Source organism: Thunnus maccoyii, chromosome 17 (assembly GCF_910596095.1).
Source record: "Thunnus maccoyii chromosome 17, fThuMac1.1, whole genome shotgun sequence".
Classification (NCBI taxonomy): Eukaryota; Metazoa; Chordata; class Actinopteri; order Scombriformes; family Scombridae; genus Thunnus; species Thunnus maccoyii.
Window position 1 is genome coordinate 12,440,254 of NC_056549.1, and position 15,847 is coordinate 12,456,100.

At 41.1% G+C, this 15,847-nt stretch overlaps 1 protein-coding gene across 1 annotated transcript; it reads right to left on the minus strand.

Annotated features, from left to right (window-relative positions):
* Window positions 1–2,789: 2,789 nt before the first annotated feature.
* Window positions 2,790–4,446, minus strand: LOC121882551 (thyroxine 5-deiodinase-like). The gene has a single exon (XM_042390881.1). The coding sequence runs from the start codon at window positions 4,195–4,197 to the stop codon at window positions 3,391–3,393; it is 807 nt and encodes a 268-aa protein (XP_042246815.1). The 5' UTR covers window positions 4,198–4,446; the 3' UTR covers window positions 2,790–3,390.
* Between the last annotated feature and the right edge of the window lie 11,401 nt (window positions 4,447–15,847).

The window sequence follows — 15,847 nt, forward strand, 5'->3', positions numbered from 1 at the left end:
TGAAGAGAAGTTGAGTCTATAAACCTTTTATCTTCAGTTTTGGAGATTTTCAAGATTTTCGCTAGGTTGAAGAAGAAAATGATAGGAAATTAATTAAGGAAGGAGGAAAAGATATGAGGAAAAAACATAGGAAGATGAAAAAAATAAAGGCCTTGGCTGTTAATTTTGCCAAGGCAACATGATATTACTGTCATGCAGAGGTGTCACAGACCGAAGACAAGAAGGAAGAGGCACATGTCGGTCACATTTCGTGACTCATGAGTCACTGTTGAGGCAGAAACCAGCGCCTCCTACTGTGTGGCGTCGATGCCCCGTCACTGACCTGACATGAGTCAAAAAAAAAAAACATGCTCAAGACCCTTTTGTACACGCTGCATGCCTCATCTCACATCCCATCAATTTCCATTCTTTTCATTGTGCATTTGGCATATGAACTATGGACGAGGATAAATAATTTTGTACCACAGTAAATGAAAATGAATTGAAAGGTCAAATTTGTCTCTGATCAGAGGGAAGGACACAGTTGTCCCTGTTGTGCTGAAAGGGATTGAGATGGTCAGTAGCATTTAATTCATACTGATATGGGAAAACACTTGCACACACACACACACACACACACACACACACACACTATAGATCTCTGTGTATTTTCAGAAGGAGCCATTACACAAGAGCTGTGAGTTGTCACAGCATTACTTGGTCCTGTGGAAATAAGATTCCCTGGAAGACCGTGCTGTTTGACGCAGTGTCATGATCAGATAAAACACATGAGATATATTGTACTGTATCATCAGTGTTTGAACTCTTCAGTCTGACGGCCACATGCCTTATGCACGCCGTGTTGCATGTACCGAAGATGTTACATGAGACGAGAGCATGTTTTTTTTTTTTTTCCTGTGGCCAGATAATACAAACCTCATCTCCTCAAGACCACTTTTAAAAATCCTGCAAAATCTAAACTGTGATTTTCTTTCATTATTTCACCTGTTTCCATTACAAATGCAAACGGAGTGTCATTTTCCTGTTTCTTGTGTGTTGCAAAGACAAACACACACGCACACAGAAACTTCTGTAAAATTCCTGAAACAAGGGGGTAGTGACTTGAAAATCAAAATCAAGGTATTGATGAAATCCTTGAACGTTTTCTTGTGTGAGGAAAAATAAATGACGAAAGCTGATTTCAAGATAAAATGACCTGTCAAAACAGATGTTTTCTGCAGAGCATCAGGGGTTTGTTGTGCTTGCCCCCCCCCCCCCCCCCCTCCCCTGACTTCTCATGTTATCAGTCAGTCTCAGGTCACCACTGTAATTTTAAAAGCTCTTTAGTCAGATGTCACTGATTGACTGACCCTCTTTTATCACTTTATCACTATGTTTGCGCCTGAAGGGCTGCAATTGATTTGAAAGGGGAGGTTTAAACAGGGACACTATTTTTCTTCTTTTTTAGCATAGAAACAGTGAAGGAGTTTACAGGACGGTGGGCGAGGGGGCATGTAAGTTCCCCTGCTCTCAGTTCACCCTTGCTGCATGATACATTTATGCATGAGCACATGCAGCCATACAGTACATGCATGTAGTGATATAATGAGAATCAACTGAGGCCCGAAGGAACCTGAATACATTAAACCACACAGAAGAGACTTGGGCCACGTGGGATCTACAGTAATCACATTGCTCTCTAATCCTAATTATATGTGTGTCTGCGAGTGAATTCCTGCGTGTGTGTGTGCGTGCACATATATGTATAAGAGAGAGGCGGGAAGGAGGAGAGAGGGAAAATGAGAGATTCCAGAAATAATGAGAAAGTGAGAGTGAGTTAAAGATAGATGGATTAAAGATTAAAGAAACGCCTTGATCGCTGCATCACACCACCTAATCAGCTCAACTCTCCATTGTTTCTTCAGACCGATCTCTCCATAGAAAATGTCACGGCTCCGTATAGTTAACATAAAAGAAACATTTGATCAAAAAAAGGATGTTTTTCTAACAAGCACGTTCATGATCTACTGATGACAGTGTGCTTTCCTCCAGATAATATTGTTTTTGGCGAGAACAGACAGTTTTCTCCCTTCAGAATCTGAAAACCAAGCTACAAGGATGAATGATGACTCAATTCCTCAAACTAGCTGCCTCTCCCCCTCCCCACAGAAAAGCAAAATTTAAATTCAATAAAGTTAATGACTGACATTAAATTCAGAAACCCCCCTCTCCCCAAATTCAAAGCACTTTTTGTAAAAATTTGAAATTCTTCTGAGGCTTTTTTCTAACCCTTGCCTTTCAATTGATCATCACATTGCTTTCATGAGTCTTGATCACTTCTGATTAACCATTTCACACAACATTAAACAACCCTCTTCTATAGAGCGATATAAATAAACATGACTCGTCCTCTGCCCCACACATGAAAAAGTGATGCCTAGCCCCCCTTTTTTCACGTTTCACGGCTGAAAGTGGGTTAATTAAGAGTGAATGATTTACTAATTAGCCATAAGGACACAGTATTACACTAGATTACTATGCTAATGGTGGATCACTTTGACCTGAATATGCCTGAATAGAGGAGACTAGTGAGAGGAGGTCAAGTCTGAAAAAACACCACAACAGTGAGATAAACAATCATAGAAAGGTGATCACATGAACAAACATGGAGCATCTGATAAAGGTGCATGACGTCACTAAATATGGGGGCAAACTCATATTGTAATTGGCCACACACAAAAATGAGAGTTTAAACGTATATTCATCCTTTTTTTTCTTGTGTATTACCCGGAAAAAAAATGATAAATAGGAAGATCTTTAAGATGTTTTTAAGTCGACAGTGTATCAATGTGTGATCTGACATTTATTAAAAACATTTGTTCAATTACATCGTTTGAACATTACATCGTTTGGCAGTCGATCGTCGAGGAAGGCATCCTGCTAATATGGACCCACTCCCGGTGTCAGAAACATCAGTGTCGGTTTTCTGGCTTTGCCTTTTAAAAACCGAACTTCACAGAAACACCAGAGTGAGATATTAGCCTGACACATACACACACACGCACACGCACACACACACACACACACACACACACACTTACATATCTGTATTGTAGAAAAATAGTGATCACTAACTGAATCCAGTTTCACCTGATTCAAGACTTTTCCATACAAAAAAAAAAAAAAAAAAAATCGCTATGAGCAATCAATTAAGGTCAATACAAGCACAACATAACAGCCTACAGCCTATAGGCTTCAACATTTTCTCAAAGAGTCCTGAATATCTTTACGCGAGGAAAACAACATAATGTGCCATGTGTGAACATTTGATAGCAGCATCTGAATATTTTGCACTGTGGGTTGGACATCTAAGCAGAATGGGCAGAGCAGCAGGCAGTTCAGCATCTTCAACTACACATGGAGCACCGCTGTTTGTGAATTCACCAAATCGTTCCTGTATTGCTCCAGCCAATTTCTGAGCTCAGAAATCCGGTATCCTTCTGGACCTCTGCCCCCCTGATACACCACTCTCTCATCCCTCACGATGTAAAGTCTCTCAAAGTATGCTCCGTACGCGGCGTTGGATGAGTTGTCCATATTATCCACCACGACGTTGCTCCCGGGCATCTCGGTGAGCATCAGTTGAGCGGCACTCAGTCTGTCCTCCAAGCAGCGGTGCTTGGGGATCTGATAAGGAGCGTCCGAGCTCACCCAGCCGTCCGACGGATGCGCCTCCTCGATATATACTACTAAAAAGTCCGCAATGTCTGCGTACTGGCTCATGACGCGCTGAAACGCCGCCAGGCGCGTCATGAATGGCGGTCAGGAGCAGCTGCCAAAGTTAAGAATGAGCGGTCTCTTCTCTTTCATGCAGTCTAAGATCCGAACCCTCCTCCGCTCCTGGACCAGCACCACTTCGGTGTTGGGCGCAGCGCTCCCGAGGTGCGCAGATTTGAGAAAGTCCAATTTCTGGCCGTACCACACGGCCCTGAGGGACTCCAAGGTGAACATCTTATTAGAGTCAGAGACGCACACCGGCGGGTCGTCCGGGCTGTCCTGCCTCTCTCCCATTTTCAGCAACACTTTTTTCCTTATGCACAAGAAATCCAGGAGCCACAGCATGACGGCGGCAAGGAGGAACCGGGGCAGCAGCATCAGGCACAGGGCTGCATGCTTCAGCGCCCTCGCCATTTGGACACCGCCAGAGTCGTGCATCATCTCTTCCCCTTCCGATAGGATGCGACTGGGCCGGCGAAAGAGACAACTAGTAGCCTATTTAGTCACCTTTACCCATTGGAGAAAACTATCTGACGCACGTAGGCACTCTTTTTATAGGTACAGCAGCATTTGAATAATGGGGAAAAAAAGAGAAAAAACACGCCTCCGGTACCCGCACCGCCCACTCACATGGTGGGGATTACCTCCCGTCAACTCTGGGCTTCAAAGATCCAGAGAGAGAGAGAGAGAGAGAGAAAGAGAGAGAAAGAGGGAGAGAGAGAGAGAGAGAGAGAAAGCGAGAGAGAGAGAGACAGAGAGAGAGAGAGAGAGAGAGAGACGCTCGAAGCTGTCTGAATTACAGCGTCTTCAATCCACGTGTCGACAAAACATGACAGTGGATGGATGTTTTTTATATCAATGTCAGACACTTGGATTAGTTTTAATTGGTTGTAGCTGAACGCACGGATGGTCATGAAAGTCAGAAAGGAAAAAAAAAAAAAACATCTGACTTCACTTCATTCACAGTCTGTGAACTCACTTCTCCCTGTAGCGAGTGTAGGAGCCTCTGCAGCCACTAGACGGAGCTGGATTCACACAGACTGTAGGCTGGATGAGTCATTCTGCTCTGGTTGGGCCCCTGAACATTGAACACAATATGAGAAACGGTAGAGAGCCTAGTATGGTGTTGTATAATCTGCTAACAGCACTTAAAAAATGTCAAGATATTTAAATATTTAGAAATAGTTAAAACGTGATTTTTTAACCCATTATCTGTATATTTAGGCCAATATCTTGCACTTCTCAACAGCCCTTTGACAAACTCATTGAAAATTAACATTAAAAGCTTTACAAAGGTTGCAAGACTTTTGTATTAAATTGTATTAAATGAATAATTTAATAAGTGATACCAATTAAGGGTCCAGAAGAGCCACGTTCAGTTGCAGGTATGTTTAAAATGACTGTTTCAGTACCAAATTGAATTGAGGTATCTGATATTTCAAGACGATCTATTGTAAATAAATAATTGTCTCAAGCTCATTTTAGCCTTTTTTAGTTTTACCGTATCTATTTGTCTGCATTTATATTATCATGTCTGCAGCTTTTTATGCTGCCATCTAGGCCAGGACTCCCTTGCAAAACATGTTTTTTGGCCTCAGCGGGGCGTATCTGGCGAATAAAAGGTGGAATAAAATTTAAAAATGATTACTGTGTTCTTCTTTTTCAGGCTTGTTCTGTCCACTAAGATATGTAGAGATAACAGTTTATATCCGACAGTGAGCAAAGTGTGATCTTAACCTTGGCCGCAGCTCGCAGTCTCACCATCTCCAAACTTTACACATCGTCACAGGTGTCAGCGCACCGAGGTGGAATCCATGTGACGGTTGGATCTGTTTCTCTGATGCCATAACCATGCCAGCGTGTGGCAGATCATCTGTAAAACCCCCACCTCCGCCCTGCCCCCTGTCCTCCCTCCCTACTGTGCCGCTCTCCTCCTCGTCCCCTCCTTCTGCTTTCTTTCTTTTTTTTTATTTCTCTCACTACCCTCTCTCCGTATGTGTTGTGTGTCATCCACCTTCTCTAAAAAACAGATGGAAATATAGGCTAGAACACATCATAATCAGAAAGTGCGTCGTTGCTACAGATATTTTTGTTTGCAGTGAATAACATTCTCACAATCTGTGCTTTGAAATCAGCAAACACATTCGTCAGAATGATGCAGAGAGGTGGAGGGGATGCTGTGCACACCGGGAGGCTGACCCTAAAAGCAGGCAGAGGTATACTTACAGGGTGAACCGCAGAGATGGAAGGTAGATGCAAAGCACAGGACAATGAAGAGGAGAGATGGTTTATATAAGTGAGGAAAGTGGCATCTAGAGGCAGCAAAAGATGGAGAGAAGAGAGGAGGCAGATGCTTCAAGAGCTCCTTCATCACCTTGCAGAAAAAAAATAAGGATAGTCGGAGAGGCGCTGTAGTCCTCTCATGCATAAAAATGTCTGGGCCTTATGTAAATGTACCACAAATCGATTCATCAGTACACTCAAATCAGACATAAAAACCGTCTGCATATGTGACAATGTGAGTTGAATGACAAGAGGAAGAAATAACCAGGAACACAGGGAGGAAGCAAAACAGGTTTCTTGTCTGTCTTGCTGAATCAGTCGTTACGAAATTTTTTGAAAACCACTTTGGGTTTATGCATTATCCCACTGTGTCTGTTCACCTCTGCAAGATTCCCTGAAATGGAAAATTTGCTGCAGAAAGATACATCATAAGATTAGTCCGATTTCAACAGCTTGAAATCAACTATTATGTCATGTGAGGACTAGAGTGAAGAATGCAAATAGAAGACTGTACAGTTCTCAAGTCAATGAGAAACTGAAAGGAAACCAGTGGAAATTAACAAAACGTCTACTCACTGTATGTGTCTGATTTCCAGTTAAGGGATTGCTGAGATCTGGGAAGAAACACAAGCACTTGGCTAACCAGAAAAACCAAATGTTTAGTCATATTCAACAATAAAACATGTCTTTCCCAACAGTAAGATCTGATTCCTCAACTCAGGGCAGCTTCCAAAATTCCAGTTTCCTCTTTCTGCACATTTAAAAACTGTAAACTTGACTGCGCAGAACTCATTTGAATACTTTATATACGTAAGTCAACATGAGGCAAGGCATTGCTGTGGCATTAAAAACTTTGTTGGCAGCCCGCCATGACTGTATAAATGTAACTAATAGTGTAAACGCTGAATTTTACAGTGTAACTGCATCGACAAGGAAACTATATTTGATGTACATTCTATTGGTCATGTTATGGCCGATGCTCATTCCACTACCGGCAGATTGGATCAGTGCATCCCTAATCTAAACCAATTTTTTTGGAGGTGTAACCAAAAGTGAACACACCTGCAATGTCGCTACTAATCCCTCATTTCACAAGAAAACTGTATTTGTGCATAACTAAGGAAGGTAGTTCAAAGAACTGGGAAGACCGGGTGTAAACTGCAACGGATGTTTGCAACAGACGGTCTGAATCATTATTTCCAAGTAAATTTGACTAACCTGCAGGTTTGTCTGATCATCCGGTTGCTTGTGTTCCCTTTAAATCTTAGCACTTAGCTTGGTGAGTACAGTGTAATCATGTAGGATAAAAATGATGGTCACGCCCAAGAAAATTCAGTTCAAGTTGTAATAAACCAGAATTCTGCTTAGATTTAAATACATTTTTCTGAGAACTACACCTGTAATCACAGCACAGGCACCCAGGCTGACAGGAGGCACCTGGAACTATTTAGCAGCTGTGCTACAGGAGGCCTCTGATGGTTTTCGGAGAACTCTAAAGAGAACAGCAGACAACCTGATGAGAAACGACCATAACAAACCAGATGTGCAACAGCTACACGCTCATCTGCAAGCGCGACGCTGGTTTGTTTAGTAAACAAAGTAGTAGAGAGAGATGCCAGGTGCGATACACCATGAAACGCCATCACTTTGTACCATTTATCTCTAGGGGAGATACTGCATCAGAAAGTTAGCTATGTGTTTCACAAAGAAGAAGCTGGAATGTCGCCACCCAGTGTGACAGATTTCACAAAAAAATACTGTGTGTACCATAGTTTTAATTCATATCTTAGTTTTATAATGTCATGGCAAATGTTTCTGTCATTTCACACTACAATTATGTGAATATATGGTTATACAGTAAGAATTAACAGAATAAGTCCCATGTAGGAGCTTTAAATTAGATTACAGCATACTTTTCATCAAAACAATGTGACTATCGGCCCACTGGATTCACTTCTGACCATTAAAAACTTGGAGAAGAGAAAATAAGAATGTAATTCAATATATTGATGTCATACCGAAAAGGGCACTCTCCTAAATGAAATACATTAGATTTTCTTCATTATGTCATGAATTAGTGTGCCAAAGTGCTTTAACTTTTTTCCTGTGACAGAGTGGAACAAAAACAGTTCTGACGTCTGAAAATAAGAACTTTGTGCCGAAACTTGCGTAAAATGTTTTCTTGCTCATCTGACATGCATATGTTGTGCAATTCGAACGACAGACTATATTTGGTGGTGATGGAAGTTCTGGAAAAGAGCAAACAGAATGTTTTCCATTGAAATGGAAGTGACTCAGATGCTGATTAGCAAACAAACGGCCCTCAGGCCCCCGAAAAAACCGGCTAACTGATGACATACTGTTTTGTGTCATGAAACCTATCATTCTTACTTTAACATGCAGTTTCAATTCATACGATCCCAGTCTGTACTGGGATGTAATTACCAGTAAAACGGAATATTTGAGCAGTGTGCAGTTAAAAGAGGGATTTAAATCAAATCCTTTGCATTTGATTGGACTGCTAAAAAAGTGGGTGGGACTTAAAGAGTTCGGCAATACGGAGCTTCAGAGAAGGGATGACCGATACCAAACTTTTTTAATTTGACGTGATACTTTTGTTACTTTTGTTGTTTGGAAAAAAACGTTTTTCTATTTTACTTTGATACCATTTAATTTTATGAGTTTAATACTAAAAACACAACCCCCGTCACTTCCTTGGCAGAGCTAATAACTAATAATGGTGCTGTCTGGATATGCTTTGCCTCGTGCAGGAGACTTGGATGTATGGGCATCTTCTTTTTTTTGTTCAGCCTCATAACTTTCAGTTTGTGTTGTTTTTAAATGTTTGAGGAGGGTACTCGTGTTGCTGCTGTGTGGCACTTCCTTGTCACAAATAGTGCATCTTGCTGTATTTCTATCTACAGGTGAAAAGTAGCATCGCACCACACTATGTTTCCTTTCTGCCATTCTCTCACAAGTTTGGAGTGCAAGTGTGTGAACACTGCACAGTGTGCACTCTTGGTTCTCATGTTTCCACAGTCTCTATGTTTCCTATGGACCTCTACTCCATCTAAAAAAGATGAATTTAAAACTTGGAAAATGTATTTTTCATTTCATTGGGACTTGAAAATAACTTGGTTTTACAAGATGACGAACATTCTGTGTGCAAAAGCTCTGCATATGACAGTGGTGAGAAAGAGGCTTGATTAGTTTAAACACTTGTTACAGAGTGAACGCAGTGATCTAATTACTGTCAGTCTTGTATGCTTCCATGACCGCTGAATAAACTGAAAAAATTGGTTTTCTTTGCGCTGTGTGGATGATGCAAGATGTACACATGTAAGTTGCTAAATGTTGAAAGATAAAACAATAAAATAATCCTACCAAGAAGCACCAAGAACAGTTTCTTTTCATGTATGATATTAAATGCTACTTAAGTGTGTAATTTGTCTTCAACATCTTTGAAACGCTGCCAAACAAGGGGTTTACCATAAAAGTGAGAAACGCTGCTCATCAAGTACAAAGCGCCTGATCTTAGTCTGTAATAGAGAAACCATTTAGATGCTTAGCGCTCTATAATCAGGAGTTCCTGTGAATTTGGTCTCGCCACACCAGTCTATTAAACGGCTGCTGTGATCTGGATTAGACCACTGGCGTCTTTCAGTTGTTTACACCCAGGCTAAGGAAGAAAAGAGCATGTGTGCAGGCTCGTGGAGAACTCCTGGCCAGTGTCTGCCTCTTGGGCTGAATCTGATTTTCCCAGAATCATTAGGGCTACAAAGATCAGCTCGGGTTTAGCCTTGTGTGACCTAGCAGTCAAAGAGGTCATCAAAGAAATGCTTCCATAAACTCATATGTTGTATGTTGTACAAGTCAACATAGAAATACTCAAAAACACACTTGAACTACTGGATACCTTCTAAGCACGATTACAAATGTGACAGGATGAATAAGACGCTGACTTACCTTCACTTTCACTTCCTCTACCCCCACTAACAATCGCCTTTGCCTCTCAGGAACCCTCATACAGTTTTGCCTGTTTTTATCAGTAAGATGTCAGGTGATCATGGTATCATGTTATTTGGGTCTAATTTATACAGCGTCAATGTGCATACCCACAACAATAACATATAAATTGCACATAACAAAATAGAACAAAGAAATCATATAAACCCGCTTTTCAACTGCAGGAAATTTTCCCAGTTACTAAGAACCTTTTGGGGAACTCAGGTCCTCTACCTCCATTTCCACCGGAGGAACCAGGGTCTAAATTAAGTTCCAGAGAGATTGTTTTACCCCCCCAAAATTCCCTGCTGAGGAGGGTAGTACTTTCCAAAAGTACAGGAGCTGTGCTCTAGTATTGATTAAGGACCAGTTTAGGACAAGGACATTTCTCTTTGTTTGATAATTTTAAAAGTTTTGTAATCGGCTTCCCAACTCTTTTTAGAAAAAAGACGAGAGAAAAAGAGAGAGAGCGCGCGAGTGAGCTGAGAGCACTAGCGACAGAGAGAGAGAGCAGCGGTGGTCAAGTGAGTTAGAGGGAGCGGCTGAAGCGAGAATAAAGCAGTGCATGAGAGAAATAAAACACCATTTTCCGATTGTTTCACAGCAGTTATAACAGACACTCTTAGTTTCATTTTCTTAGTTTCATGTCTCCTGTTCATTCATTCATTAAATTCAACTCATGCAGCATAAATACACAGAACAACAGGACAAATGTGTGTTGTTTTTTTCCTCGTGTGAATGTTGTGTTTGGGTTTAAGCTTGGCTGTAATTTTCAATTCCTAATGGATCTAATTTGCATGATCTACCTGGTTCCTCAGATGCGGTGGAAACACAAACGTGACTGCACAACAGGGACTTAAAGTTCCAGGTTTATTAGTTCCTCTGGGTGCAAAGTACTTGGGACTTTTGGTCAAAACAGGGCTTAAGATGTTAGAAAAAATATATGAAAAAGTGATTGTTTTTTGTAGCTCATTAAGATTTTTCTGATCGCCATTACCACATTATTTGCTCAGAAAAGCAAAGTAGAATTGAAGGTCTCCTTTGCTCGGAAAAACTCACAAAAGCGCCCTTATTATTGCGTAAATACCTCTTTCTCTTTAAACCTTATAGCCTGCACCCACAATCCCACAGCTACTGCTACTTTCCCATTCTCAACCGCCGGCTTGACAAGTATGGCTTAATGAAACACTGGCGGAGTGGCACTGGCCTGAGCCTTGATTCTGTTTTTTTTTTCTTTTTTTTTTTTTTTTTTTCAGAGATTTTTTTTTTTCCTGAAATAAACTGCTGGAACCCTACTTTCATTAGACACAGCCCGGATTTTGGCATGGAAGTGCGGGTCATGCAAGGACATCCCAGAATAGGAAAAACAGCCCGGACAGAGCCTGCAGCAAAGCACTAAGAGTGGCAGGGATCCAGCCGAAACCACTACTAGTACACTGGCCACTGGAGAGTCATTGAATACACACGTCTCAGGTAGGATACACAAACACACACACACATTGCAACACTCCAGTTTCAGGGCTGCCAGGTGATTGTAATGTCATATATATCATGTGTATGTCACCTCCTTTGTACATCATGTTATATGTAGTTCAAGCTTAGGTAAGGTTGCAATAAAAAGCACTTTTGACTATTCATGGTCAAAATACAGCCCTGTCCCCTATGTTCGTCAAGCATTTGAGTAGGTTTGTAGTTACTAAGCAACCATCATGTAGTCCCTCTCAGGCTAATCCGTCTGGGCCGCTGTGGCTGCATGGAGCCTTCGATGCACACTGATACATCACCTTGGATCACCAGCGTCCTTTGTCCATGAGAACAGCGCTGATACACCAAACTGCACGTCTTTAGAGAGGGTGGCTTTTCTTTAAGGGACCACACAGCCTGGTCATTTAGCCCTGAGAAATAACTAATCTGTTGTATTGATAGAGAGGCAGTGCTCAGAAGATATGTACGCTTTACACCGTGTTCCTCTCCGCGGTCATCAGTCTGCTCAGAGACGAGTCGCACTGCCTCCTTTGACTTTTCAGCCAAAAACACCACCACAACTAAGCAGATAAAGCTGGAACACAGTGCGTCAGCTGAGGCTCCATACGACATTGTTGTGAAAATGAGACACTATTCTCAAATGTCAAAGCACATAGTTCTTATCCAGAAGAGATTTCCAGTAAGGCTACTAATGTGATTTTGATTTGGACAGGAATTTCACTCATGTTTTGTTCATTTCCCTCCCATTCCCCAAGACAATCTTTTAGTGTGTTTCGAAGATTGCTTGTCATTAGGGCCTGATAACAGAGGCTTTCTCAGAATAAGTCTTCCTGGAATTGAGTGTTTATTTGACCTAGTTGGAAAAAAAAACTATTAATGAGAAAAGAATCCCCCAAAACAGAATTCACATGTCATTCCTATAATGTTGGACAGCTGGCAGGTTTCAACAGACCCCACATGCTACTTGTTCACATTTTTGGTGTCTATACAAGGTCCACTTAACATAAAAACATACTCAACATAAAATGCAGAAATACAAAACAGGTCTTATTTTTACGCCATGTTTAATTGTTAACATCCAGGGGTTGAGAAGGCTTGGGACACTTACTTACTTTCATCCACTCTGTCCTCTGTTTTTGTACTGTTTTTTTTTTTGTTTCTATGTTACGCTGTCTAATAAAGGCAAGCATGTGAAGTAACAATCTTAAAAATAGGTGCTGTGTGTCTAGATTAGGCGCAGCACAGATTTGCCTTGGCCTACTTATTTATATAATGTAGCTACATGTGTTATACCACACTGGACACACAGACATATACACTGGATGCACATAATTTTTTAAGGGAATCATTCTACAGGGAAATACACTTATTCACTTTCTTGTCTGTGGGGTAAATATGAAGCTACAGCCACCAGCTGACTATCTTAGTGAAACAGCTATTCAGTCTCTGTCCAAAGTTAACTAATGAACAGATGATATTTATTTCATGTGAAGTGCAAAAATTACATATTGTGGTTTGCTGGGGGGTTATGTGTGAGACTATTTCGCAGAATCTTATCATTGACCGTGAGGTTGCGAGGCAACCAGCCAGACTCCAGGAAGTTACTGCTCCTGGCTAAGAAATAATAAAACTAAAATGTGTTATTTTTGCACTTTGGTTTTTCAGCAAGTGATATAAATAAACAAATAATTGTGTTATTGAGCTTTAGAGTTGCTGGTAGGCTGAATTTGTTGCTGTTGCACAGAGCCAGGCTAGCTGTTTCTACCTGCTTCAAGTTTTTATGCTAACTTACACTGGCTAACGATAGCTTCATATTTACCGAGAGTGGTAATGGTCTTCCCATTTAAGTCACAACAAGAAAGAGTATTGTGCAAGAAATATCAAACTACTCCTTTAAGAGTGTTTAAACAACATATGAATGTGATTTCTTAAACATGTCAAAAATAACACAAATGTGTTTCTGACCAAAATTAACAAACATTTTGCCTCCTATGGGCTATAACTGTAGTGACCTGACTTATAGGTCAGTCTTTATTATTTGCCCTTCTCCAGAGACTGACCAGGTAGCCAAAATGTTTTTTCCCCATAATGGCCCAAATCCAGCAGGCCAGAAGAAATAACTCCGCCTGAGCACGGTTGCCAGACTCTTGCCAAACCCAGTTTGAACGATGCCCCAGAATCGTACACTGGTACACCCAGACCCGGACACTGGTCCTGAAACTGAACCAGCATTGCCAGCATAGGGCCGCAATCACTCCAACAAAAATGGCAGACCTAGCCTATACTGGTCTGAGTCTGGGTGCCAAAATCTAACTGACACTGGCAGCATTGGGCTACAATCACCCCAGCAAAACTCTCCAGAACTGGCCCATACAAATTGGCCCAACTCTGGAGGCCAGCTTTGCTAGAACTGGCCCATATGTAAGCCAGTTGACAGCCTGTAAAAAATAATGACTGACCCAATATTCTGCCAATATCTGCCTGTGACTGACCTTGCATTTTGCCAGATCTAGGAAATGTTTGATTAGTAATACAAAACCCACATGGATTTAATAAAAACAAGAAGGGCCCTTCCCTTTAATAATGCAATATTAACTTGCTTGTTAAACTGAGTATACACTTACTTACTGTTCTAAGAAGATAGTACTTCACATATGACAGACAAAGCTAGGTTATCAGTCAAGTAGGCCGGTGTTTCAGATCTACTAGTGACAGTGTTAACTGGCAACTTTCAGCTGAGTGCATTGTAGTGATGACAGCTGTTGAAAACCAATGCCATTCAGTGAATGGCATATAAAATTATCCCCCCCTCCGATTTCATTTGGTGGAGGACAACAATATAGTATGATACGGTTTGTTGTAATATTTCATGTAACATTCTGTTTGACTATGGGTTGCTGTTTGACTATGGGTTGCTATAATTCATTAGGTTATGCTATAAGTTATGTTGGTGTGTAGTGTTTTAAAATCTTGTTCTTGTTGTTCTTTTTAAGTTTGAGCACCTGCCCCTCTAAAGGTCTCTGCACAGCCCTGCATATGAACATAATAACATAACATAACTTGAACATAAGAAAGAAGAGATAAGCAGCCAACTAATGTAAAATAACATGACACCACGGGTTGGTTTTCCTCCTGTCCTCCCCAATTTTTTGAGTCACCAGCCACCTCTGCCCATATTCACATTAAAATTAACCTCCTCTGTCACTGTGGACTCACACTGTGCATGATTGTATTTTGTGTGCAAACTATGTGGTGGTTGCACTTGCCAGATTTGACCAGTTTCGCCTGTTTATCCTGTGACCATCAGTGTTGGGATACTGCAACGAGATGCAACGTTTCCTCTCAAACAAGCAAACATTAAAAGAGATTAATTTCAGAAAAAAAAGTGAAATTGCCTTAATTCAACATATGAAAGACGCTGACAACACAATAATGCAGTTTGACAAATTGTGTATGAAATGTAGGGTATCTGACTGACCGATACTCCATAGTGGATAGCAGCCTAAATGTTTTTATACTGGCCATGTAATCTGTGAACACCTCCCACAACATTTGATTCTGATACATTCCTGAAACATCCATGGCCTTGAAGTATCAAGGCCAAGTATCAAGACAGTAATGTCAAATTCTTCATGAAATACACTCAAACTAACTTTAAGAAAGGTGAATGCTTCTTGCTGGTGACACAGTTTCATTTACAAACTTAGTAAAACAAAAAAAATCTGACGAATATTAAAATTCAATCACTTCTGTCACAAAGTCCTCCTCTAAGTCCATGTGATATTTTTGTCATCCTTTTCTTTACTCGTCTTTACTTTGACAAGCAAACGCAGCTAACCAGTAAGCTGGATGAAAACTTTTGCTGCTGCACCGCGCCGCCACATTCAAACACGACATAATGACATAAATCATGTTTTTACAAGGAGTGTTGAAGCACAGTGAGAAGCACTCCTCATCATGTCTGCCTCCACGTCAAAGGTAGCTTACTCTCCTACATCATGTTTACTGTTACTGTTTTTTTTTTTTTTTTTAAACTCATGTCTCGTGAGGCCCCTGGAGGCCCGGGGCTTAAGCCCCTGTAAGCCTGTGCATTAAGGCGCCACTGCACGTGCACAAAATATTCCAACTTCAGTAAGGTTGCTGCAAACTGCTGCTCAGTTACACTTGGCAGTACCTTGTGTTGATTGTTTCAGTCTACGGATGTATGACAAACTTCCTCTACCACACACTCCTCGTCCTGGCTATCAGCAAACAAATCATCTAATGACAGAGAGACTACTGTAGTTGTTCTCACAATACCTGGTGAGAGTTCAGTTAA